At 46.4% G+C, this 27876-nt stretch overlaps 1 protein-coding gene across 1 annotated transcript in view; it reads right to left on the minus strand.

The window, feature by feature from the left end:
• Positions 1 to 2540: 2540 nt before the first annotated feature.
• MGST3 (microsomal glutathione S-transferase 3) overlaps positions 2541 to 27876 on the minus strand; it is a 28489-nt gene continuing 3153 nt past the window's right edge. The window contains exons 2-6 of the mRNA XM_047705140.1: positions 8277 to 8400; positions 6090 to 6163; positions 5502 to 5559; positions 3487 to 3559; positions 2541 to 2797 (exon numbers count right to left, since the gene is read on the minus strand). Of these exons, the coding sequence (XP_047561096.1) occupies positions 2661 to 2797; positions 3487 to 3559; positions 5502 to 5559; positions 6090 to 6163; positions 8277 to 8393 (459 nt within the window). The 5' untranslated portion in view covers positions 8394 to 8400 and the 3' untranslated portion in view covers positions 2541 to 2660. The remainder of the gene's footprint in view (positions 2798 to 3486; positions 3560 to 5501; positions 5560 to 6089; positions 6164 to 8276; positions 8401 to 27876) is intronic.

Here is a 27876-nt window from a genome sequence, read left to right on the forward strand (position 1 = left end):
ACCCCGTCTCCACGGAATGCTAGTCTGCAGAATAGGGCTGAAGTTCCAAGTGGAAGGCCACGGGTTTGTCCTTTGCACTCGGGACACAAGGCTGGGCTTCCATGGCTGTCAGGAATGCTGTGGCCCCGGGGAACTTGTAGGCTCCGTGTCCTTCCCCGTCCTGACACACACTGCCTGTCTTTGCAGAGCCGTCAGGCCATGGGAAGTTCTCAGCCTGTTGTGGGGGTCCTCGTCCTGCCCCTTTCTCTCTCTGCCTTTTAGGGAAACAGTTTATGTGTTTTAGCTGCGTGAGTCAGGTTGTCCAGAGATACAGCGGAGTAGAAAAGGGAGCAGGCAGGTGGATGTAAGGGAAGACTTATTAGAAGAATCGGCTCACATGATCTTGGAGGCTGAGAAGGCCCCCCGTCTGCCCTCTGCAGACCCATGAAAGCGGGGGCTGTGATCCAGTCCGAGTCTGAAGGCCTAACAACCACGGGGGCGGAGGGTCTAAGTCCAAGTCCCAAGGCCCCATCCCCATCCAGCCGGGTGAACTGAGGCTAAGGGAGGCTAATAAACCTGTCCTGAGGGCACACAGCTCCCTGCTGCGGGGTACCCTGCGGTGCAATGTGGAGTAATTAGACCCGAATGGTTCTCTGTCTCCTACAGCAAAGGCCAGAATGTGTTTCTCCACAGAAATAAACCGACTCTGGGACATACACTGCTGGACGAGCAGTGAGGGGCAGTACTTACACCAAAAAAATTTGTTTTCTCCATGAGACAAAGGAATTGAACAAAGTAGCTCTGTTACTCTCCGCAGCAGAGATGTACACAATGGATTCAGGCACCCTGGGTGGGGCGCCTGGGGAAGTGGCAAGGCTGAGCTCTGGGCTCCCCTCTTCAATCACAGCATCATTTCACGTGGTGGGGTTCCTATAAAACCTCATTGGAGCCCATTCCACAAGAGCAAAATGACAAAGATGGATCACAAGACTTTACATCCCGTCCAGACTTGCAACAAAGGTGAAAACGTCCCTTCATCCCCAGGCCGCCCCTGTGCTGCTTCCCTGATGCCCAGACTCTGTGATGTGAAAGGAAACCACAAGTTCTCTCATCCGAGGTGCACTGCTTACGAAAAACTAAACACGAGAGACAAAAACCAAAAAAACGAAACCATAACCCCAGCCTGTCATAAAGTCAGTTTTTCTCAAGTCTGGACCACAAATACCATTCACTTCATTATATTCATTCATTCATATTCAAATACCATTCACAAACACCATCATTTATTATAAAGGACATTTTAATATAAAAGGAATCCAAGTTGAAGCTTTATGAAAACAGCCCTCATTTTCCTCCTTTTGCTCCATGCTGGGGAAGATGTCCCAGCTACAGCAAGAGTGTACACTGCTGGCCTCTGGGTGGTCATGCGGCCACGGCCGACGAGTCCAGTCACCGAGCAGAGCACTCCAGCCTCCGGTGATGGAGGAGCAGAGTAGAAAAAGCACGGATTTGAGAGTCGGGCCTGGGTGCAGACCCCATCTCTAATCCTCACGGGTCAAAGAAGCCTTGAAAGGTGACGAGAGCAACTACAGAACTGAATTTTACTTACAGTTTATTCATCTGAATGTAAACAGCCGTATGTGGCTCGTGGCTACAGTACTGAGCAGCACAGGTATAGATGCTACCCCTCCGTAAATTGAATTCACAGCCACATTCTGTCTGGGGCAGCCCTCATCCTGCCAGCCAGCAGCCTTCTCCCAAGTCAACCGAACCTGTTTGGTTTTCCCCATTTTGTGCTGACGGTGTCCTTCCCCGTTTTGAACCTACGCTATTGGGTCTTTGGGTCTCTGTGAAGTTTCATAAAATTAGTCTATAACTTGAGCTTTTAAGCAATAGAAGCAATCTTTAAAAGTTTTTATTTATTTACTTACTTATTTAGAGAGTGGGGCGGTGGACAGAGGGAAAGGGAGAGAAGCTTAAGCAGGCTCCACACCTAGGAGCCCGATGTGGAGACTGACCTCATGACTGAGATCATGACCTGAGCCAGGATCAGGAGTCAGACACTTAACTGACTGAGCCACCCAGGTGCTGCAGTAGAAGCAATCTTTAATAGAAATTTTCAAAATGGGCATCTGGGTGGCTCAGCTGGTGACGCCTGCCTTCAGTTCAGGTCATGATCTCCAGGTTCTGGGATTGAGCCCCATGTCTGGCTCCCAGCTCAGCAGGGTGTCTGCTTCTCCCCGTTTGTGCTCTCTCAAATGAATAAATAAAACCTTAAATAAATAAATAATCCTTGTTACCGTAGGTGTTAACTGTAAGTGTAAGATATTCTTATATCCCAACTCAGGCTGAAAGACTTTCCTTCCTTGGGCCCCAATTTTTCACGGCTGTGGCATGACTATGAACATTCTACCACAACTGGATGTTTCCCTGGCTTCGCCTCAGTAAACATCCTCTGGGAGGGTGAGGAGGGGGCTCAGTACCCACCACCTCTCCCATCCAGTAGAACAGGCTACTTCTTCTAGAAGGAGACTCAAAAAAGAAATCAGCAAAGAGTCAGGTTTAGGTATGAGGCTAAGGCCAGGTAAGTTTTTATTATATTTAGAAAAAAAAAAAAAAGTAACTGACAATAAAAGTGAAGTCACTCAAAACGAATGAGTTTTTCAAGACCCTGTAGTTCTTCAGTGGCAGCATTTGGACCCACCGCCCAAGCCGGTCTTAACCCAACCGAGGTGCTGGAAGGCAGAGCACACGGTTGTGCCCATGAGGCCAATGAGGGCTATGGAGCCCAGGGCCCCGCGACTCCGCTTGCTGGGCTCTGAAACAGGAGAGAGAACAGAGGTGACTGGAGGTGCCAGACAGAGGACAATGCTGTCAACACCCGCGAGCCACTCTAGCAAGGCATCGGGGGTCGCGCGTCAGACCATCTGGTCTGAAGAGGTCAACCAACGCCTGGCCGGAGTGGCCAGTGTGTCAGCTATGGCATGCCAAGAAATGTGTCCCCAGAGTCTTCTCTGGACCCTCAGAGAACTGGGGATAATAATTAGAACAACTGTGCTCCAGGAGCTTTGGGAGTGCCCCCACTTTCAAGAGGTAAGGAGAGCCAAGAATCTCTCCCTGTTCTCTCTCGGGCAACCACTTCTCGTAGTGACTTAGGAGCAGGGGCTCTGGGGTCGGGCTGCCTGGGTTTAAATCCCGGCTTCCCAGTTTACACGAGTAGCTCTGAGCCTCAGTGTTCCATCTATAGCACAGGACACACTATCTGCATCACAGAAATGCTATCAGGTTAAGCAGCATACTCTGGATCTCAGAGCGGCAACTGGCACACAGAAAGTGCTCACTACTAATAGTTTGGTTACTTTTCAAAGGTTAGTGAGAAGGAAGATACCTGACCTTCCCCCTAAACACCAAAGTACTTCCCCTTTTCTTAAAGCCCCGCTAAGAAGAAAAATACAGTGGCATGGGATTTTTAATTTGTTTCCTTGGCAGATGTCGTGATGTACTCACCTCCTGTGTAATAACCATAAGCATAAAGAACTCGTCCAACAATCCAGGCCAAGCCCAGGCCAGAAGCTATACGCTGCAAGAAAAGGGTTGGGTCAGTACCGGCATTCGAGAAACAGAGCAGTCTTCCATAAAATCTAGGGCTGAAGACACAATGTTCTCCCAAAACTTGCGTGGATATGGTAAAATAAAGTTAGGGTAGAGGCATGTTATTTGTCTCAGGAACATCAAAGATCTGTGATTCTTCCATGAACTGCTTGTGGATGGGGAAGGTGAGGGCTGACCTTCCTGGTGGATGGGATGGAAGGAACATTCTGGCTTGCCCTGGGGACTGAGGTGTGGGCATACGAGAGAGGGAGAGGCAGGCCGGGGGTGCGGCGTGAAGGGTAAGCCCCAAGAGGACCCTGACTCCAAGGCAGGACTGGCGGAGAAGCCTGGTTGTCTCCATGGGCCTGCCACTGCATCTCTGAGCCTCCCCCGTCATCGCCCCCCAGAAGGGGGTCAGAGCAGGCTGTGCTGCGGCCCGCACTTGGGCTGAGGGCTCTGCTAGGAAAAGTGGGCAGAGCGTGTCATGTTGTCATCCCAGAACATGTGGTCTTGGAGGCAGAAGTCTCCCCCTTCCATGACCCTTGAGAAGAGAGAGCAAAACTCACGTAAGAGGACTAGTCCTACGTGAGCACCATCCTGGGGTGACCATCTGGTCAAAACGAGTCAGGACAGACTGGGAGGGGGAGTGGGCACATGAAACATTGCACACCAGTCTTCATGTGCCTTCACCATTCATCAGTGGCATCCCAAGGGGTAAGGTTAGTGCTTTAGGATTTGTTTAGTAGATCTGGGGTAAGGTTAATGATCAGGTGTGTGAAACCACTGAAAATAAAAATCCCGGGCCCCGAAGTCACTATGTGCAACCTGGTCTCAGCCAGGCCCTGCTTGGCCGTAATGTTGCACAGTTACCACCAGATGTCCCCAGAGTAGTTCTTTGAGTATTTTAGAGACCTAAGCGCAGGAATGGAGTCTAGGGCAGACAGACTGGAAAAGGGATAGGGGTGGACATCGGGATGCCTCACTAGAGGGACTGGCTTGTCGTCCTTTATTTAGGTAAGGTATACCGCAGACCACACTCCAGCCACGAGCCGTCATGGCCTACAAGGCCCTGTGGTCTGCTACCCACGGAAGCTGTGCCGCCCCAGTCACTATTCACCGGACAGACTGGACGGGCTCTGGCCTCAGGGCCTCGCTCTCGCGCTTTGCCCAAAGACGTCTACCACCCTCGACATCTGCTCCCTACCCTTCTGTAACTTTTGCCTCATTGTCACCTTGGCAGCTGGCACAGTCCTCACTTGACCTCCTCACTCACAGTGGTCTCCCGATCCAGAACTCCCTTCCCACCTGCCTGCTGGGTTTTCCTCCGTGGCACGCATCGCCTTGTGGCGAACTGCATCATGTACTTATGTGCTAGAGTCAACGACCCCGGGTAAGAGTTAACCCGGTGTCTGGGTCTGTTTCGTTCACTGCTGTGACCTCAGGTGATCCATTAATGACTGACTATGACAAAGGAGAAAATCACAGACATGAACCCTGCAGGATCAGACCTGGGTTCAAATTCTTCTATTTTCTACGTGGCTATTTGCCCCTGGGATGGTTTCATAGTATCCAAGAGGTTTCTCCTGATCTATTAAAAAAATGGGGAAAGTTCGATATGCCTTAAAGAACTTTTTAACAAGAATGAAATTCTTCTTAATGGACACTAAAGATGTTCATTCAATGTCCATTTCCTGCTCTCCTCCCTAATAGCTCAGTGAACAAGGTCCAAACAGACGGGCGCCTGGTGGCTTAGTCATTTAAGGGTCTGCCTTCGGCTTGGGTTGTGATCCCAGGACACTGGGATCCAGTCCCATGTCGGGCTCCTTGGTCAGCGGTTCCCCCTGACTCCCTACCCCCACCTTATGCACATACTCTCTAATAAAATCTTAAAAAAAAATCCAAATAGATGAAAACTCCTTGGGAAAACTTACCGGGTGGTAAACACCTCCAACAGCTAGGAAAAATAAGAATGGAGGATACACTTCCAACCTAGAATAGACAGAGACCTTTTTGTAAAAAGTGCCCATATGACATGTGCCCATACCCCTTACGCTCTTATTTGCTGAGTCAGACACTGGAGAGTAAAACTGAACACTGAGGGCAGGGAGAAGCCCTACCACTAGGATCTACCCTCTTTCCTCCTGCGTGGGAGCCAAAGTCCACAGCTCTGAATACTCTAACAAGGAAGGTGGTGGCTAATGCCAGCGGATTTCCTTCCAGAGCTCACAGCCACTCCCTCCCCAGGGCTGGGAGATTCAATCTCAGCTTAGACAGGAAGCCTCGCAAATGCTGCTGAAGGCCAATGCAACTTGAAAGACATTTTTGAAGGATTATCCAGAACCCCACTCTTCTAACAACTCTGAATATTCAGAATGTCCACAGACATATTTTCTAAGACCCTTTTAACTCCCGATCATCATCCCAACTGCTACTCAGTGAACGGGGCAAAGGCCGAGGTGCTGGGCAGAGGACACACAACACTGCAGACCTCCCCAGGGGCCTGCGGGGCTGACACTCACGTGTTCTGGTGGGCGCGTTGAATGCAGTTGAAAAGGTGCCCATTCTCAGGGTCCGTGCTGTACATGGTAGGATACTGTGAGAACAACAGGATACCGTGGATCAAATGGTCAAGAGCAACATTCAGTGTTGAGTTACAGCCAACCTCGAAGATAATCTATCCTCAAGCAACTTCTACTTTACCCTTGACAGGTGATCACTTTCTGCCTGACACTCTCAGTGGGGTCTCAACTCTCAGAAGCAGATTCAATATATTTCTGTTAATATCCAGTCCTAAGAATGTATGTCTGTGCCACAGTCACACAAGGGAGGGAGGCAGCTTGAGCCAGACTCCCTGCCGTTGACATTGTGCTGTGACTGCTGGATTCCCCACACAGCACAAAGACACCCCAGGGGAACAGCTTCTTCCCACGAGCTATCAGATACCACAACCTTCTAAGATTTTCTTTAATGGGAGAACAGAAATTGAGTGTGAGAACTTTAATGGATGTGTCCATTAAAAAAAAAAAAAGGAAATCAATAGGAAAACTTAAAAAGAAGTTCTAGTCAGAGTCTAATAATAACTTGCTGAACAGAAGCAGACATTTGAATTTGCTCACCAGGAACAACCCCAGTAATTAGCCCTTTTAGATCAGCAGGAACGAAAGGAAGCATTTCACAGACCTCCTTCTTATGTCTACTGTCTAAGCCCAGGCTAACCTCAGCCCCACACGTTTCTTTACCTGGGAAACAGACAATCACCTTACAACGCCATTTTTAAAGTGGCACATGAGGGAAGACCTACCATTTAACTCTCTTTATTTAGTTACTTTGTATTACTTATTTTAAAAAATCCAAGTATAATCGACACACATGAGTTTCAGGTGTGTAATGTAATGATTCGATGTATGTGTGTGTGGTGGAGTGATCACAGTAAGTCTAGGTACCAGAGTTGCAGCGTTTTCTTTTGATGAGAGCATTTAATATTTGCTCTTAGCAACTTTCAAATATATAATGGAGAATTATTCATTATGGCTGCCATGCTGTACCTTGTAGCTCTTGGTTTTTTTAGATTCTACATGTAAGTGAGGTCATGAGATATACGTCTTTCTCTGCTTTATATCACTTAGGATGATACCCTCAAGGTCCATCAATGTTGTCACAAATGGCAAGATTTCATTCTTTTCTATGGCTGAGTAATATATATATATGTGTATATATATATATATGTATGTATACGTACATGCACATACACATGCGTTCACACACACACACACATCTTTATCCACTCATTCACTGATGGGACACTTCGGTTACTTCCGTGTCTTGGCTACAGTAAATAGTGCTGTTATGAACGTGGGGTGCACATATCTTTTTGAGTCAGTGTTTCCATTTTTTCTTTTTTTGGGGATAAATACCCAGAAGTGAAATTATTGCATTATACTGTCATTCTATTTTTAATTTTTTGAAGACCCTCCATTATTTTCCATAGTGGCTGCACCAATTTACATTCCCACCAACAGTGTGTTCCCTTTTCTCCCCCTTCGACAGCTTTGGCTATTTCTTGTCGTTTTGCTCATAGCTATTCCCCACCGGGCGTGAGGCAGCATCTCACTGTGGTTTTGATTTGCATTTCCCTGATGATGAGTGATGGTGAGCACCCTTTCATGTACCTGTTGGCCATCTGTATGTGGTCTTTGGAAAAATGGCTGTTTGGCTCCTCTGCCCAATTTCTAAATTGGATCGTTTGATTTTTTTTTTTTTTTTGCTATTGAGTTGTATGAATTACATATTTTGGAAATTAACCCCTATCAGATATATGATTTGTACAAATTTCTCCCATGCAGTAGGTGGCACTTTTCCTCTTGTTGGCAAATTCCTTTGCTGCACAGCAGCTTTCTGGTTTGATGTGGTCCTGCCTGTTTACCCCTTGTTAGAAAATAACACTCTTCCTGGCACACAGCTCCAGCCAAAGGCCATACCGTTCGTGCCCCAACACAGCTGGTCTGTCTACAAAGAGAGCAAGTGAAAACAAGATGGAGACTGCTCCCCAGCAGAGTCCCCCATTTCCTGCCTTCTTCCTGCCTGAAAAGGGCAGGATTTCGAGTGCATGTGGTTCTCAGACTGTCACTGCTGGCCTCTGGCTTCTCACCTCTCCTTCCACGACTGAAAACAAGTTCTTGCCTCAACAGATCTAGGTTCCCACTCACCTCCACTTTGTACTTCTTTCGGGCCTTGGAAACGTTGATGGCTAGATGAGCTACCATTATGAAGCTGGCGGCACCGGTGAGAACCACAAAACCATATTCCTTAGAGAGGACAGCCATGCTGGCTCTGTGGAAAGAAGACGAGTTAGGATACCACCCAGCACCGCAGGCACCCACGGCAGGAGGCCCACAGCTCGGGGCTTCACTCCCTGTGAATGTCTACCTACAGGTCAGAAAGCTGTGAGTAAACGTGATGTTCCTGCAGATGCAGACGTCACTGTGTGTCACACAACAGACCCAGACCAGACCCTTATGCAAGTATGCAATGTACACGCAGAAGAGCGCGTGATCATATCACGTGTTCTCTTCCTATGAAGCCGTACCACCGCAGTAGGCATTGCTGGAGGAGGACACAACTGCTGAAAAACCACAGTTTCACAAAAAATGGTTAACAGGGCAAAAATCTAAAGGATGTATTAAATTCGAGAGAGAGGAGAGAGGTAGGGGAGGCAAAGCAGGATATGAAAAATATACGGTGATTCCAAGTTTTTGCGTGTCTGTTGGCATGGGGGGGGGTCACTGAAGGCAGGCACCCTGGGACTCCCTTTGACCCTGGGGCACACGCTGGTCTGGGAGAAGGCAGGAGACCCAGTGGCAGGCGGAGCCCATCACACTGCTAAGAGACTGGGCTCTGGGCAGCTCCGGGGAGCCAGGTCCGTTCCTCGAATTCTCACTTCAAAACTAGCCCTGGCACGTGATCTGACGCCTGCAACTTACCTGAAATGGATCAGGAAAGGACAACACAAACCAACAGAGCCAAGTGTTAATTATGGAAACCGGACAGCGGCTCTACAGATGGTAAATGTATGATCCTTCCAGCTTTTCTGTATATTTGGAAAATGTCATTATAAAATGGAGAACAAGCAAATCTTAGCATTTTTTCAGGGTTCTACCACTTGAGCTATTTTAGCTACTGTTATGCCCCAGAAGGAAAGGAAAGAGAAGAAACAGACTGGCCAGAAGGAGAAGAGAACTTGGCAGGTGGGAGGAGGCCCTCATCATCTCACGATAGGATCAGTGCCGGCCCTGCAACTGCTCGGACTTTGGTCAGCAGACCACTGAGGCAGGTGGGACACGGAGCACAGCCAGGGTGCTTCCCGAGATCTTCACCTGCCCAGGCACTGTGGGCCAGGCTGCCACAGGCCAGCAGCTCCTGCCTATGTTCTGCATCTGGTTTAAAACATCCACCCTCCTAACTGGCTCACTGCAATCTGTCCTCCAAGCCCAAGAGGGCTCCCCTGCCCCAGAGTGTTTCTGGTTGACCTCACCAACAACCCAGCAAGATGGAATAACCCTATTTCCAAAGAGTACCCCGACAGTGAAGGCATGTTGCTGGATCCAAAAAGGAAGGCACCAGAGCTGGGAGTCACATTTAGATTCCAATCTGGTTCTGATGTCCCCTTTTAATCCCACTTGGAAACGGAGAGCTGCACTGATGATGGGGTCACAGCACCTTTCTCAGTGTGGAATCGGGGGCCAGAAAGCAGCTCTGTTCTTCAAAAGTACTCTTCCCTTAGGACTCAAAAGTGACATTTAGTGCTGAAGTCCTCAAGTCTGCCCCGCCACCCTTCACGATCCATAATAATTATCCCCAGTTTATCCTTCTACATTCTTTTTTTTTAAAATGATTATATTTTAATTTTTTTTTATTTTTTCAGCATAACAGTATTCATTATTTTTGCACCACACCCAGTGCTCCATGCAATCCGTGCCCTCTACAATACCCACCACCTGGTGCCCCCAACCTCCCACCCCCCACCCCTTCAAAATTCTCAGATCGTTTTTCAGAGTCCATAGTCTCTCATGGTTCACCTCCCCTTCCAATTTCCCTCAACTCCCTTCTCCTCTCCATCTCCCCTTGTCCTCCATGCTATTTGTTATGCTCCACAAATAAGTGAAACCATATGATAATTGACTCTCTCTGCTTGACTTATTTCACTCAGCATAATCTCTTCCAGTCCTGTCCATGTTGCTACAAAACTTGGGTATTCATCCTTTCTTTTTTCTTTTTCTTTTTTTTTTTTTTACAGCTTTATAAACATATATTTTTATCCCCCGGGGTACAGGTCTGCGAATCGCCAGGTTTACACACTTCACAGCACTCACCATAGCACATACCCTCCCTAATATCCATAACCCCACCCCCCTCTCCCAACCCCCTCCCCCCATCAACCCTCAGTTTGTTTTGTGAGATTAAGAGTCACTTATGGTTTGTCTCCCTCCCAATCCCATCTTGTTTCATTTACTCTTCTCCTACCCCCTCGACCCCCCATGTTGCATCTCCTCTCCCTCATATCAGGGAGATCATATGATAGTTGTCTTTCTCCGATTGACTTATTTCGCTAAGCATGATACCCTCTAGTTCCATCCACGTCGTCGCAAATGGCAAGATTTCATTTCTTTTGATGGCTGCATAGTATTCCATTGTGTATATATACCACATCTTCTTTATCCATTCGTCTGTAGATGGACATCTAGGTTCTTTCCATAGTTTGGCTATTGTAGACATTGCTGCTATAAACATTCGGGTGCACGTGCCCCTTCGGATCACTACGTTTGTATCTTTAGGGTAAATACCCAGCAGTGCAATTGCAGGGTCATAGGGTAGTTCTATTTTCAACATTTTGAGGAACCTCCATGCTGTTTTCCAGAGTGGTTGCACCAGCTTGCATTCCCACCAACAGTGTAGGAGGGTTCCCCTTTCTCCGCATCCTCGCCAGCATCTGTCATTTCCTGACTTGTTAATTTTAGCCATTCTGACTGGTGTGAGGTGATATCTCATGGTGGTTTTGATTAGTATTTCCCTGATGCCGAGTGATATGGAGCACTTTTTCATGTGTCTGTTGGCCATCTGGATGTCTTCTTTGCAGAAATGTCTGTTCATGTCCTCTGCCCATTTCTTGATTGGATTATTTGTTCTTTGGGTGTTGAGTCTGCTAAGTTCTTTATAGATTTTGGACACTAGCCCTTTATCTGATATGTCATTTGCAAATATCTTCTCCCATTCTGTCAGTTGTCTTTTGGTTTTGTTCACTGTTTCCTTTGCTGTGCAAAAGCTTTTGATCTTGATAAAATCCCAAAAGTTCATTTTTGCCCTTGCTTCCCTTGCCTTTGGTGATGTTCCTAGGAAGATGTTGCTGCGGCTGACGTCGAAGAGGTTGCTGCCTGTGTTCTCCTCGAGGATTTTGATGGATTCCTTTCTCACATTGAGATCCTTCATCCATTTTGAGTCTATTTTCGTGTGTGGTGTAAGGAAATGATCCAATTTCATTTTTCTGCATGTGGCTGTCCAATTTTCCCAACACCATTTATTGAAGAGGCTGTCTTTTTTCCATTGGACATTCTTTCCTGCTTTGTCGAAGATGAGTTGACCATAGAGTTGAGGGTCCATTTCTGGGCTCTCTATTCTGTTCCATTGATCTATGTGTCTGTTTTTGTGCCAGTACCATGCTGTCTTGATGATGACAGCTTTGTAATAGAGCTTGAGGTCCGGAATTGTGATGCCACCAACTTTGGCTTTCTTTTTCAATATTCCTTTGGCTATTCGAGGTCTTTTCTGGTTCCATATAAATTTTAGGATTATTTGTTCCATTTCTTTGAAAAAAATGGATGGTACTTTGATAGGAATTGCATTAACTGTGTAGATTGCTTTAGGTAGCATAGACATTTTCACAATATTTATTCTTCCAATCCAGGAGCATGGAACATTTTTCCATTTCTTTGTGTCTTCCTCAATTTCTTTCATGAGTACTTTATAGTTTTCTGAGTATAGATTCTTAGTCTCTTTGGTTAGGTTTATTCCTAGGTATCTTATAGTTTTGGGTGCAATTGTAAATGGGATGGACTCCTTAATTTCTCTTTCTTCTGTCTTGTTGTTGGTGTAGAGAAGTGCAACTGATTTCTGTGCATTGATTTTATATCCTGACACTTTACTGAATTCCTGTACAAGTTCTAGCAGTTTTGGAGTAGAGTCTTTTGGGTTTTCCACATATAGTATCATATCATCTGCAAAGAGTGATAGTTTGACTTCTTCTTTGCCGATTTGGATGCCTTTAATTTCCTTTTGTTGTCTGATTGCTGAGGCTAGGACTTCTAGTACTATGTTGAATAGCAGTGGTGATAACGGACATCCCTGCCGTGTTCCTGACCTTAGCGGAAAAGCTTTCAGTTTTTCTCCATTGAGAATGATATTTGCGGTGGGTTTTTCATAGATGGCTTTGATAATATTGAGGTATGTGCCGTCTATCCCTACACTTTGAAGAGTTTTGATCAGGAGGGATGCTGTACTTTGTCAAATGCTTTTTCAGCATCTATGGAGAGTATCATATGGTTCTTGTTCTTTCTTTTATTAATGTGTTGTATCCCATTGATTGATTTGCGGATGTTGAACCAACCTTGCAGCCCTGGAATAAATCCCACTTGGTCGTGGTGAATAATCCTTTTAATGTACTGTTGAATCCTATTGGCTAGTATTTTGGCGAGAATTTTTGCATCTGTGTTCATCAAGGATATTGGTCTGTAGTTCTCTTTTTTGTTGGGATCCTTGTCTGGTTTTGGGATCAAGGTGATGCTGGCCTCATAAAATGAGTTTGGAAGTTTTCCTTCTATTGCTATTTTTTGGAACAGTTTCAGGAGAATAGGTATTAGTTCTTCTTTAAATGTTTGGTAGAATTCCCCCGGGAAGCTGTCTGGCCCTGGGCTTTTGTTTGTTTGGAGATTTTTGATGACTGTTTCAATCTCCTTACTGGTTATGGGTCTGTTCAGGCTTTCTATTTCTTCCTGGTTCAGTTGTGGTAGTTTATATGTCTCTAGGAATGCATCCATTTCTTCCAGATTGTCCAATTTGTTGGCGTAGAGTTGCTCATAGTATGTTCTTATAATTGTCTGTATTTCTTTGGTGTTCGTTGTGATCTCTCCTCTTTCATTCATGATTTTATTTATTTGGGTCCTTTCTCTTTTCTTTTTGATAAGTCTGGCCAGGGGTTTATCAATCTTATTAATTCTTTCAAAGAACCAGCTCCTAGTTTCGTTGCTTTGTTCTATTGTTTTTTGGTTTCTATTTCATTGATTTCTGCTCTGATCTTTATGATTTCTCTTCTCCTGCTGGGTTTAGGGTTTCTTTCTTGTTCTTTCTCCAGCTCCTTTAGGTGTAGGGTTAGGTTGTGTACCTGAGACCTTTCTTGTTTCTTGAGAAAGGCTTGTACCGCTATATATTTTCCTCTCAGGACTGCCTTTGTTGTGTCCCAGAGATTCTGAACCGTTGTGTTTTCATTATCATTTGTTTCCATAAATTTTTTCAATTCTTCTTTAATTTCCTGGTTGACCCATTCATTCTTTAGAAGGATGCTGTTTAGTCTCCATGTATTTGGGTTCTTTCCAAATTTCCTCTTGTGATTGAGTTCTAGCTTTAGAGCATTGTGGTCTGAAAATATGCAGGGAATGATCCCAGTCTTTTGATACCAGTTGAGACTTGATTTAGGACCAAGAATGTGATCTATTCTGGAGAATGTTCCATGTGCACTAGAGAAGAATGTGTATTCTGTTGCTTTGGGATGAAATGTTCTGAATATATCTGTGATGTCCATCTGGTCCAGTGTGTCATTTAAGGCCTTGATTTCCTTGTTGATCTTTTGCTTGGATGATCTGTCCATTTCAGTGAGGGGAGTGTTAAAATCCCCTACTATGATTGTATTCTTGTCGATGTGTTTCTTTGATTTTGTTATTAATTGGTTTATATAGTTGGCTGCTCCCACGTTAGGGGCATAGATATTTAAAATTGTTAGATCTTCTTGTTGGACAGTTCCTTTGAGTATGATCTAGTGTCCTTCCTCATCTCTTATTATAGTCTTTGGCTTAAAATCTAATTGATCTGATATAAGGATTGCCACTCCTGCTTTCTTCTGATGTCCATTAGCATGGTAAATTCTTTTCCACCCCCTCACTTTAAACCTGGAGGTGTCTTCGGGTGTAAGATGAGTTTCTTGTAGGCAACATATAGATGGGTTTTGTTTTTTTATCCATTCTGATACCCTGTGTCTTTTGATTGGGGCATTTAGCCCATTAACATTCAGGGTAAGTATTGAGAGATATGAATTTAGTGCCATTGTATTGCCTGTAAGGTGACTGTTATTGTATATTGTCTCTGTTTCTTTCTGATCTACTACTTTGAGGGTCTCTCTTTGCTTAGAGGACCCCTTTCAATATTTCCTGTAGAGCTGGTTTGGTGTTTGCAAATTCTTTCAGTTTTTGTTTGTCCTGGAAGCTTTTAATCTCTCCTTCTATTTTCAATGATAGTCTAGCTGGATATAGTATTCTTGGCTGCATGTTTTTCTCATTTAGTACTCTGAATATATCATGCCAGCTCTTTCTGGCCTGCCAGGTCTCTGTGGATAAGTCTGCTGCCAATCTAATATTTTTACCATTGTACGTTACAGACTTCTTTTCCCGGGCTGCTTTCAGGATCTTCTCTTTGTCACTAAGACTTGTAAATTTTACTATTAGGTGACGGGGTGTGGACCTATTCTTATTGATTTTGAGGGGGGTTCTCTGAACCTCTTGAATTTTGATGCTTGTTCCCTTTGCCATATTGGGGAAATTCTCTCCAATAATTCTCTCCAATATACCTTCTGCTCCCCTCTCTGTTTCCTCTTCTTCTGGAATCCCAATTATTCTAATGTTGTTTCGTCTTATGGTGTCACTTATCTCTCGAATTCTCCCCTCGTGGTCCAGTAGCTGTTTGTCCCTCTTTTGCTCAGCTTCTTTATTCTCTGTCATTTGGTCTTCTATATCGCTAATTCTTTCTTCTGCCTCATTTATCCTAGCAGTGAGAGCCTCCATTTTTGATTGCACCTCATTAATAGCTTTTTTGATTTCAACTTGGTTAGATTTTAGTTCTCTTATTTCTCCAGAAAGGGCTTTTATATCTCCCGAGAGGGTTGCTTTAATATCTTCCATGCCTTTTTCAAGCCTGGCTAGAACCTTGAGAATCGTCATTCTGAACTCTATATCTGACATATTACCAATGTCTGTATTGATTAGGTCCCTAGCCTTTGGTACTGCCTCTTGTTCTTTTTTTTGTTGTGAACTTTTCCGCCTTGTCATTTTGTCCAGATAAGAGTTTATGAAGGAGCAAGTAAAATACTAAAAGGGTGGCAACAACCCCAGGAAAATATGCTTTAGCCAAATCAGAAGAGATCCCACATTGTGAGGGGGAAGAAAGGCGATAAAAAGGGGTTCAAAAAGAAAAAAAAAAAAGAAACTATTAAAAAAAAGAAAGCCGATAAAGAAAAAATATAAAAAGAGGAAAAAATATATATATTAGATAAACTATTTAAAAAACGTTAAAAAAGAAAACGGTAAAAGTTAAAAAAATTTAGCAGAAGAGAAAAAGAAAAAAAAATTAAATTAACTGCAAGGCTAAAAAATCATGGGGAGAAAGCCATGAGTTCCATGCTTTGCTTTCTTCTCCTCTGGAATTCCGCCGCTCTCCTTGGTGTTGAAACTGCACTCCTCGGTAGGTGAACTTGGTCCTGGCTGGGTTTCCCGTTGATCTTCTGGGGGAGGGGCCTGTTGTAGTGATTCTCAAGCGTCTTTGCCCCCGGTGGAGTTGCACCGCTCTTACCCGGGGCCGCGCTGAGTAATCCGCTCGGGTTTGCTGGGTTTGCTTTCGGGAGCTTTTGTTCCCTGAGCGCTTTCCGTAGAGTCCGGAGGACGGGAATGAAGATGGCGGCCTCCCGGTCTCCGGCCCGGAGAAGCCGAGAGCCCGGGGCCCCACTCCTCAGTGCCCCCTCAGAGAACAGCGCCCAACGACTCCCGTCACCCTGGCCTCCGGCCGCGCTCCGAGCTGACTGAGCCTGTGACCGTTTCAAGGCAACCCCGAGCTGAGAGTCACTCCTCGGCTCTGTCTCTGTAGCCGGCTTCCCCGCTCTAATACCGGTAAGCTCTGCGACACTCAGACACCCCCGATCCTTCTGCGACCCTGCGGGACCTGAGGCCGCGCTGACCCCGCCTGGGCTTCACCCCAGTTAAGCCTCTGGAGCGATGTCCCTCAGCGGAACAGACTTTTAAAAGTCCTGATTTTGCTCCATTGCTCTGCCGCTCGCCGGCCCCTCCCCCCGCGGTCTATCTTCCCGTCGCTTTGGATTCACTTCTCCACCAGTCCTACCTTGCAGAAAGTGGTTGATTTTCTGTTTCTAGAGTTGCTGTTCTTCTTCTCTTCAATCTCCCGTTGGATTTGTAGGTGTTTGCAATCTTTAGATAAGCTATTTAGCTGATCTCCCGCTACCCGAAGTAGTCTCAGCCTGCTACTTCTCCGCCATCTTGACTCCTCTCTCCTATCCTTCTACATTCTTTACCCTGCATTGCATCCCAGGGGTGCTCAGCCCACCTTGCTTGGGTTAGGGGAGAAGGGGACACACTGCAAAGGGTTATCGCCATGACTCAGCAGAGGAACGCCTCCTGGACACTCTCTCCCCACCATCAGGTATGGTTACAGAAAGCAAGCGGTCTCTGGCTGCCCTGCAAACCGTCCTGCCCTCGTTCCCTTCTAGAATCAGTTGCTTCCTGAAATGCAGAAAACCAGCTACAGGAGGTAGCAGTTACCAAGACAAAAATAAAAGGTGAATCCTGAACACCTCTTTGAAAATAGCAATGGGTGATCCTCCCAACCTATATGATGTCCTTGGGGCTCAATAGCATTTGGCTAGACAGGTCATTTAAAATGAAGCTGTCACTCAGTCTGTCAGGACAATCAATTAAGCATAGTTGGCTTAGGTCAGTATTTGCACGCCAAGAGAGTCCTGGAGTGAGAGCCCATTTCCAGACCCCAGTCTCCAGACAGGACGCCAGGAAGCATGGGGTCACCCGTGTTTGCATACCACCTTTCAGCCACTTTTAACCCCCGCAAAAATCCCATTAGCTTCACTTCACAGAAAAGGAAATGGAAGCTCAAGCAGAAGAAAGTAGAACTAAGACCAGAATGGGTTTTAGAATTCTTCCCCAAATACCAGGCATGGCAAAATTTCATGGCTTAGTCACTGCTCTTGGTTTTCCTGGTTTGCACCACCTTGGGGTAGGAGAAGCTAAGTGGCCAGACAGACAAGTACCTCTTGAGTAGGTCTTTCTGTTGCAGGCAATGAACACTCAGGTGACTGCTCAAAAATGTGCAATCTGAAATTAGTATTTACTACTGAGCTCCCCTCCCTAAGTGTATATGTAATCTGGGATTCACACTCTAGTGAAAGTTACCCTCCTCCTACCTTGCTACAGTGATGGGTATTAGGGAAAAGCAATCTGGGTAGGGGCAAGCAGAACCAGAAGAACAAGTACCTTTGAAGGACAGAGAATTTATAGTAAGGGGGACCCAGAGTCCAGTGCTAGAGTGGGTGGTTTGCAAAAGACTGCATAGCTAGCCGTGGGACAGCAAGTGTGCTCACATGGGGGCAAAGTGCCTACCTCCCTGAACCTCTCCCTGCAGGAGCCTGGACACACCTGCAAAGGCGCTAGAACAAAGTCCAGGAAGCTGGCTGTAGGATGGGCAGCACAGCCCTCCTTGACCCCCTTGTACTCCCGCCAAGTGTGCTTCAAACACCAGAGCAGTGCGTGCTACCCAGCTCCCACAAGGGGTGACTGCGTTTGACATCCTGATGCCAAGCACAGAGTGTGCCTATAGACACCTGTGGAATAAACAAAGCACACCACCACTCCAGGAGGCTTTTGGGAATGACACCTCCAACCAACAGAATGTTTGTCACCTGGAACCAAGCCTGGCATAGAGCAGGCGCCTAAGGGATTTAAGTTCCTTTTTGTTCTCCTTAAAAGTATCTACTAAAATCTCTGAAGCAGAGAAAGACAAGGTCAGGACACAGAAAAAAACTCTGTCACTATCGCTATTGAAAACACAAATCCAACAGGGACTAGAAAATGGTTCAGGTTTGTCCATTCAGAGGAGAATCAGCTTCATTCAGTCAGAGATCCTCCCCCCGCCCCAAATTCCCATCATCTGCTGAGTCCTTCTGTCCTGAGGAATGCAGGACGCTCCCACCCCTTAAAGATTGGCCTCTGCGGGTTTGGGTGCGGGTGTGCCCACTGGTTAAGAGGAGGCAGTGCAGTTCACAGAGGCCCAGCCCTGGCAGCCACAGCCACGCCCTTGGCTGTCCCAGCCCTGGAGCTGGCAGATAGCTTCCCCGGGGCACAGGCTTCCGCACCTCTGGCATGAGCACTCCCCACACTGCACACCACACTTTGTTGATTACATACCTGCTCTGCTCACCAGCAACCCTTCCAGCGACCCAAGAAGATAAGGTGCTCTTGGGGGTAGAAGCTCTGCCCTAGACCTGGGTCTTGGACATGATGCCAGACGCACAGCATGTGGCCTAACAGCCCCTTGGGAGCTCAGCTTCCAAAGCAGGTCTAGAGTCCTCTGCAACCCGCCTTGCTGTACAATGGTGTTTGTTCATTGTCACCCTGTTTTCGAGGCTGGCCACACTCCAGCTGCGTATATGAGAAGCTATAATTTGTATAAATAGGACAGAATTTAGGTGCCTATTTAAAAGTACCTCGTCCGCACAATTACACAGTGGTGGGGAAGTGCAAAAGCGAACCCTCTGGAGAGGAGCCCGACAATGGGAATATCCTTTACATCCTTCATACCTTCTGATTCATTAGTTCTACTGGGAAGCTAGCTGGAGGCCATAATCAGAAACTCAGATAGATTTGGTTCAAAGACACTCACCTAAGCACCATTTATAACAGTAACAACAGCAATGGCACAATGGCCAGGCAAAGAGGACTAATTAAACAAACAAGTACACCCATAAACAGAATACTGTATAACCACTAAAATGGCGTGCACACGATTAAAGGTGCTGAAATGGGTTTAACATAGAGCATGTTAGGTTAAAACATTTCAAAAAGTGTATATACAGAATAATCTTCATTTTCTCCCTAAGGAATTTTAAAAGAAAGTATCAAAATCATAAGCTTAATTATTCTTAGACAGGCGAACTGTAGACTTCCTTTGTACTTTCCTATAATTTCCACAATGAGCAGATACAGACCAAAAAGTCATATGGAAATGGCCTGACAGTAGTCAGGAATTGAGAAATCAGAGAACTAGACAATACACTGCGATGGGACCAGTCATATGGGACTTCCAGCCCGAATCTCGTCACTCACTGAGGATGTTCTGGAATGACACTGAGGTCAGAACCCGGTTGCCACACTTCCTAGCTGTATGTCCTTGGGGAAATTCTTCACGTATTTCAGCGGCCTCAGCCTCCATATCTGTTAAATGGAGACACTGGTGGTACCCACCGCCCCTACAGTTGTTGCGAGGAAGACTCGGGGAGACTCGGGGATGGGGATGCTATCAGTGCCCAGCATGACGACTGGCTGGTGCTGAGCACTCAGCCGAAGTTTGGGATCGGCTTGTGTCATGTGTTAATGTGAACGGTCTCTGCCCTGATTCAATTATAAAAGGGGATGTTTGAATGAATGATAATCTACATTTAAGAATTTATTTAGAATTGCTATTTTAACACAGCTAACATAACTATATATACTCACTTCTTTTTCTGAACTCCTAGCCAGCTATGCTCAAGTGTCTGAAACGCAGGAGTGTTCAGGAGGAAGCAGGTTTCCAACGTGGACCTCGGAAACTGGCACTGCGGCCAGAGATGCCCCAGAGGGGGGTGAGCGCGGGTTCACTTGCTTCTTGCTAATTCAAGTTCACTGAGCACCTGCTGCGCCACTCACTGGGGGGCCCCCATGCTGGAGATGAAGAGCCCAGACTTGGGTCCCTGCCCTCATGAGGCTCACGTTCTACTGGGGGAAACAGGCAAACAAGCAACTTGAACACACACCCAATTCCAGATCTTCTCCTTCAGCGCCATGATCAGAAGCTGGGGACAGATGTGTCCTACAAAATGAAAGTGCATGTACTGGGGAAAGGCAGAAACAGCACAGAAGGGTTTCCGTCTCCCCTCCCATGCTTTCAGTTAACTGTTCCCCAGCCGGCCGTCTTGAGATGAGTCAAAATAGTTCAGTTGAAAGGATATTAAGTTGAAGGTTTAAAAGAAACTAGATTTTGTATTTAATTTCCTATCACTTATTTAAGAGTAGAGGTCCTTTTGGAAATGTTTTTACTCCTGGCAGACTTGAATACTGTTTCGTGATTTGTCTTCTCCTATGCAGAGATCCACAGGTGTAAAGACAGCAGGAAATCTGGAGTCAGACGGGTTTGTGTTTAGATGCTGCCTCTGTGAGTTCGGGAATGTCATCTAATTTCTCTACAGAACAGAAGAATACTAACTACTTATTTCACAGGATGATTTGAGGAATTAAGGAAATAAACTAGGGGTGCCTGGGTGGCCAGTTAAACATCTGGTTTGGGCTCAGGTCGTGATCTCAGGGTCCAAGATCGAACCCCACGTCGGGCTCTGTGCACAGCACGGAGTCTGCTTGGAACACTCTCTCTCTCTCCCTCTGCTCTTCCTCCCACATGCTCTTTTTCTCTCTAAAATAAATAAATCTTTAAAAAAATAAAGGAAATAAACTAGATAAGCTTCTGGTATGAAGAACTTAATAAATGCTGGCCCAAATATGAAGGCATATTGTAAACATTGGTAAGTGTGTGTCTCTGCCCACATAGGTCATACTTTCTAAATAAGGAGACACTGGTTTTCCTACAAATCAGTAAGGTGCTCTGACTCAGAAATTAGGTCTGACTCTGTTTGCAACATATTCAAATTCAGCAAAACGCTGGTTGACTTAGATTCCCAGTGTGGGCAGCATACAGCCTCTAGGAGAGTTAGTTTTCTAGTGTGGACAGCACAATGTACCTAAGAACACTAATTTACTCATTCAATCACAACATGAAAACGCTTACTGTATGCTAGGCATCTGCTGAGGGATGCCGGACACAGCAGTGGACAGGATGGGGTCCCTGTCCTTAAGCCATCGACATTCGAATGAGGACTGAAGTCTGATAACAAACACGTCAAGGCATTAGCTCACACTCAACAGCAATCGTACAGCCATATAAATGTCAAAGAAATGTATTATATATTTAAACCCACATGGTACCATATGTCAATTGTATCTCAATTAAGACCGGCAAGACCTTGCTGCTGCGACATTCACACCCACACACAGTCACTCAACATTCCAGGCAGAAAATATTCAGGTCAGAGTACACGCCAAGTGCCAAGGCCCCAGGGGAAGAGAAGCCTGGCACACTCGTGGGACAGAAAGGCGGCTGGTGTGGCCAGCCCTCCCCCTGCCCCCGCAGATGGTGGGAGCACTAGGAGAGAGGGCCAGGGAGGACAGATCCAGATCATGAGAGGGGCTTTACCCTCCACGTAACAGTCAATACTTGCTGCTTCTCCCCCCAGGGACTAAGAAGAGGGGAAGGGAGGAGGCAAAGGTGCGAGACTGTTGTGTGTTAGTAGCAGAAATGTTCACTTCCCAAAGGGAAAGGTGTACAACCAAGCAAGCAGCACCACGGTTAGCCAAGATGGCCCTGGGGGCGGACTCAGCTCTTCCACACAGAAAGAGCTTCCAAGGCACGAAGGAAGCGGATCCGTACCAACTCCAAATGGAAGGAAGGAAGAGCTCAAATAGGAACCAGTGGACACCTGTGCCAAGATGCATGAACAGACCAAGATGTGTTCTTGGCTTCGGTGAGGGGGACCCTTGGACAGCCGGGTTTTAGGGGAAGGGGAGAAGGTGGGAGCCCCTGCGCTGAGGGTTAAGAAACAAGTGCTGCGGGACATCGCGGGCAGCTCCGCCTCCTGTATCCGTTCCGCTGGCCCATCCTGCCAGTGCTTGGTCCAATGCCAGGTCCTACCCCTTCCTCCACCACGCCTGTACTCCGCACTGACCCACGTGGGCTGCAGGCGTGCCTCTGAACATGCACATGTGTTCCAGGCTGCTCGCTTAGCTATTCCCAACACACACTTGAATGAACACTGCTCGATGGAAATAGTACACATTTCCGACCATGCTCGGGGCAGAGAATGTCTCCTGCTTACATTTTCTATAGTAACTTCCAGGAGGACAGAAACACAGTTCGGGGCTGTCCTATGTTCCACATCAGTGGTTCTCAAACTTCAGCAGCATCAAGGTCAACTAAGTGTTAAAATGCACCCCATCCCCCAAAGTCTCTGATCCTTAATGGGGTCTGGGAATCTGCATTTCTTTCCCTCTTTCTCTCTTCCTTCTTTCCTACCATTCTTCCTTCCTTCCTTCCTTTCTTTAAAGAGAGAATGACTCTTAAGCAGGCTCTACACCCAAACTAACTCCTCATGGAGTTTTCCAGCCCACGTGGCAGAAATAGCAAAATGGGAAATAGTATCACCACTACATCCTGAACACGTCCTAGAAGACCTACCACTTCTCCCCTGTCAGGCCCATGGGAGAGTTTACATTAATTAACAATCCCCACAAGCCGATCCTATGTGGTAGTTACCGTTCTCATCCCCATTTCACAGAGGAGAAAACGGAGGCAAAAGGAGTTCAGCAACTTGTCTAAGGCCCCACATCTAGTGAGTGCAGAGCTGAGATCTAAACACAAGCCAGCTGACCCCCGGGTCTACCTCTTTGCTACCACACCCCCCTGTGAAGGGTTTGCCCCTTACCCAGAAGTTAGGTTACTCCTTCCCCCACAGTAGGGAGTGATGAGGAGAAAACGCCTTTGCAAAACTCCAGCTCCAGGGCAGGACCCGAGGTTTCTAGGCAGGGGCAAAGTGGAGGAACAGAGCAGAAGTACCAGAGCCCAGGAGAAGGGAGAGCCGGATCTGCGGAATGCTTTACATACAGGATCGTGTCATCTGTGGAAGACAGTTTTACTTTTTCCTTTCCACTGGGGATGCCTTTACTTCTTTTTTCTTGCTAGATCACCTGGACCAGAACCAATACGGTGTTGAACAGAAGTGGCAAGAAAGGACATCTTTATCTTGATCCCCATCTTTGGGGGGAAGTATTCAGTCTTTTATCATTTAATATAATGTTAGCTGTGAGTTTTTTTTTTTTTTAATAGATGCCCTTTTGGAAAATACTTTAAAATGAATTACTTCTATATCATATTTTTAAAAACAGCAACACTGCTATTTGTAACTTTTTTTTTAAAGATTTTTATTTATTTATTTGACAGAGATCACAAGTAGGCAGAGAGGCAGGCAGATGTGGGGGGGAAGCAGGCTCCCCGCTGAGCAGAGAGCCCAATGCAGGGCTCGATCCCAGGACCCTGAGATTATGACCTGAGCCAATGGCAGAGGCTTAACCCAATGAGCCACCCGGGCGCCCCCTATTTGCAACTTTTTTTGTTTATCAGAGGATTAAATAGCTGAAAATGATTTTTGGAAGACCTCACCAGGGTAAGGAAAGAAAAGCAGCAGTATTTTGAAGCACGAGGGGTAGAGAGAGCAGCAGGCAACAGACATGGGTTTCCAGGGGGAGACTGGGGCAACTATCTTTAGCAGCAGATTTTAAGAAAGCCCCAAGGCACCAGTGCTAAGTGCCCCTTGAGAAGGGATCGAGCTCGGGCTTCAATGAGAAGACACGCTCCATTCCAGTGTCTGAGTTGGCAACACGGATTTTCATTAGGACATCTGCTTAAGGTAATCCCCCCATCTCAAGGAATTTCACTGATGGGTTCTCTCTGAAAACATCCCACTATAGCGCTTAGGAGCGTTGCTTTGATTCCCTCCAATTCCTGCCTCTGCCACCACTTCCCCTATCTCACTGGGACAGGGGTTCCTTCAGTTCCAAGGACTACCCAGAACCCTTCCTGAGCCACATGCATCAGAACACCCTAGGGATGAAGCTCTCCTTCAGTATTTACTCAAGTCCCTCTCAGCTGCCAAAAGGAGCTCCCCAGGGTACAATCAACATTGCACAAATGGGAGTAAAAGGCAGGCTTCGTATCTGAGCACTTGCCTCCAAAGATCACTTCTGAGCCATGAAATTACATCAATTTATCTTTTACTAAATGAAATCACTTAGATTTATTATTATTTTTTATTTCTTTTCAGCGTAACAGAATTGTTTATGCACCACACCCAGTGCTCCATGCAATACGCGCCCTCCTTAATACCCACCACTTGGCTCCCCCAACCTCCCACCCCCTGCCCCTTCAAAACCCTTGGACTATTTTTCAGAGTCCATAGTCTCTCATGGTTCATCTCCCCTTCCAATTTCCCTCAAATCCCTTAAATTTTTTAAATTTTTATTAACATATAATGTATTATTAGCCCCAGGGGTACAGGTCTGTGAATCATCAGGCTTACACACTTCACAGCACTCACCATAGCACATACCCTCCCCAATGTCCATAACCCCACCACCCTCTCCCTACCCCTCTCCCACTGGCAACTCTCTGTTTTGTGAGATTAAGAGTCTCTTATGGTTTGTCTCCCTCCTGATCCCATCTTGTTTCCTTTATTCTTTTCCTACCCTCCAAACCCCCCACGTTGCATCTCCACTTCCTCATATCAGGGAGCTCATATGATAGTTGTCCTTCTCTGACTGATTTATTTCACTAAGCATGATACCCTCTAGTTCCATCCACGTCATCGCAAAATGGCAAGATTTCATTTCTTTTGATGGCTGCATAATATTCCATTGTATATATACACCACATCTTCCTTAACCATTCATCTGTTGATGGACATCTAGGTTCTTTTCATAGTTTGGAATTATTTTTTTTTAAGATTATATTTATTTATTTGACAGACAGAGATCACAAGTAGGCAGAGAGGCAGGCAGAGAGAGAGAGAGAAGCAGGCTTCCTGCTGAGCAGAGAGCCCAATGCAGGGCTCAATCCCAGGACCCTGGGATCATGACCTGAGCTGAAGGCAGAGGCTTTAACCCACTGAGCCACCCAGGCACCCCTCAACTGGATTTTTTTTTTAAAGGAGAAAGGATTTCAGCTTTCAGCTCTCTCTTTGCCCTCAAACAAGCAGATAAAAGCCAAGCTGGACAGTGGTCACCCCCTACTTCCACCTGCAGGACTGTTCTCCTCAAACGGTCCTGCCATTTCTCAGTGGTGTCCTTCTTCACACACACAGTAATGGGACAATGAAAAACACTCACAGACTGACTTGGAGCCATTCTCCCATGTTTCCTTAAAATTCTTATCTGGTTCCCTGTGCTAGTCATCTGACCTTCCTTATACACGGCTGCTTATTTTATGTGGCAAAACCCACCACTCTCACAAGACTAACATAAGGACAGTCACTTAAAGGGCTGGTCTGATGGTCTCAAATGGACTTCCGTGAGCCCCCAACATGGAAGGTGGTTCAGAGAACTGAGGTTGTGTCGGGTGTCTACTTAACCTGCTCACGGCCCCCCAGGGCAGCTGCCCAGCCTCACTTCTGCCTCTAGCTGATTCAACAAATGAACAGTCCTCACAATCATCTCAGGTAGGGTGACCCTCACGAACCCATGTAGAGCTCAAAGGAGAAATTTTAGAGCCTGGAGGGAAGCCACACAAAAGTAATTCCCTGTTTCCATGATGGGAGAGGAAAAAAAAAAAATCACAGAATTTGTGTCCATCCTACATTTTCAAAATGCCAGTTCTGGCCACTTTTGTTTTGTTTTGTTTTAAAGATTTTATTTATTTGAGAGAGAGAGAGAGTGCAAGCAACCACAAGTAGGGAAGAGGGAGAAGCAGACTCCCCACTGAGCAGGGAGCCCCATGCAGGACTCAATCCCAAGACCCCGGGATCATGACCTGAGCCAAAGGCAGACACTTAATGAGTGAGCTGCCCAGGCACCCCCATTCTGGCCACTTCTACATGAAACAGATAACGAGATCTGTCTGAGTGTAAAGTTTCACGGGACAGCTAGATTTTTTTAAAAAGTGCGTGGACATTGAAGAGAAGGAATAATCACCCAGGTGAGGAAAAACGACTACTCCCCACCATCGCACTATACATTTGGTAGGTATTTCTCCAAGGGCTAAAAGTGCAAGTTAGCTGAATAGGCACAGCATTATTTATGCTGCACTTGATCATGAACTCAGCGAGGCAGAACAGCGGAGGCAGGCCAGAGGGTGAACTTCCCCAGCACATTCTGTGATTCCTCATCAGGGTTCCTGGCAGAACACTTAGAAAATAGAAGCTAACGGTCAGAAGGGTAGGGGATCTGTCCCTTTTAAGAGATAAATGTGTTATAATCCAAATGCATTCAGCTTTAAAGATTCTTTCTCCCTCTCCCTGTCCCTCCCGCTTGTGCTCTCAAAGAAAAAAAAAAAGAAATCAAGTTTCCCATGTTGTTTTAATTCCAACACTTCGGCGAACTGTCCGTGCTGCAAACAAACAAAACCTAACTGTGTGCATTGGCTGGTGTGGGGGAGAGCGGGGAGGGCGGGACCAGCATGATGCCCAAGTTCATGGGAATAGTTCTGCCTGAATGGAACAGAGTCTCCCCTGGAAGAAACTGGTAATTCAGCTCCTTAAGACTCTAGGAAGAGTAGACTGTAACAAGACAGAACAACTTCGTTCTCCTGCTGGCGCGATGACAAATCCCAAACAGGTTCTTGACATGAAAGGCTCTATGGGGTGAGAGGTGTGTTGGCACCTCCCCTAGAAGTCCAGGGCCATGCTGGGCCATCTGGAGCAGAGGTCCCAGGGGATGTGATCTTGTGGTCTGGAGGCACCCACCTCAGAGGGCAGGAGAAAGAATGGGGAGAAGCCATGGAATGCAGAAGAAGATAAAAATCGCTTTAACAATTAACAATTCATTAAATGTAGCTGATCTGATACAATCAATGCCAGGCAAACCATTTTACCTAAATAGAGTGCCTACCTCAAGCCCGCACCTACCACTATCTTCAGTATCGCTTTGGGGAATGGTTTCTTCCCTGATTTATCCCCCACTCAACGTCGGGCACCACACGATGTTCAAGATGTTCAAGGCTCTGATGGTCATCCAGACTGAGAGCCAAGGTCCTGACCGCCCCCAGAAGACACAGTGATGGGAAGCTAGACAACACAGGAGGACCACGAAACAGGGCTGCAGCAGATTGAGAGAAGGGCTCTGAAGGACATCAAGTGGTGGGCGAGAGAGACACAGGGCGAGTCAACAGTGAGGACACAGGAGCCAGGACAGGGCTTTGCTTGTGTAAGAAAGAGAAAGGACACCAGTGTGTCGGAAGGGTAGAGACTAGAAGGGTATGTGAGGTGATACAGACTAGTGTGGTAGGAGAAATCAATTATTAGCCTGTATTATTTAAATGTATGCCGGAATACTATTCTAAGTAGCTCACCAGTATTAGCTGCTCAGAGCATACCTATGATATCGTATTACTTTTATTTTGCAGATGAGGAAGCAGAGCATCCAAAAGGTTAAGTAATCTGCCCAAGGTCACACAGCCATCACAGAGGAAGCCTGGACTCACACACAGCCAGAGCTGCTGGGCTCCAGAGTCTATGCTTTCGACCCTCGACCCTCGCCCCTCCTGCCTCTTAATGAGATTGGAGATCAAGTCTGACCACACCTGACTTCTTTTGGAACTTTTCTATCTCCTCAAACTCTCTCCCGA

Source organism: Lutra lutra, chromosome 15 (genome assembly GCF_902655055.1).
Source record: "Lutra lutra chromosome 15, mLutLut1.2, whole genome shotgun sequence".
In the NCBI taxonomy this organism is placed as follows: Eukaryota; Metazoa; Chordata; class Mammalia; order Carnivora; family Mustelidae; genus Lutra; species Lutra lutra.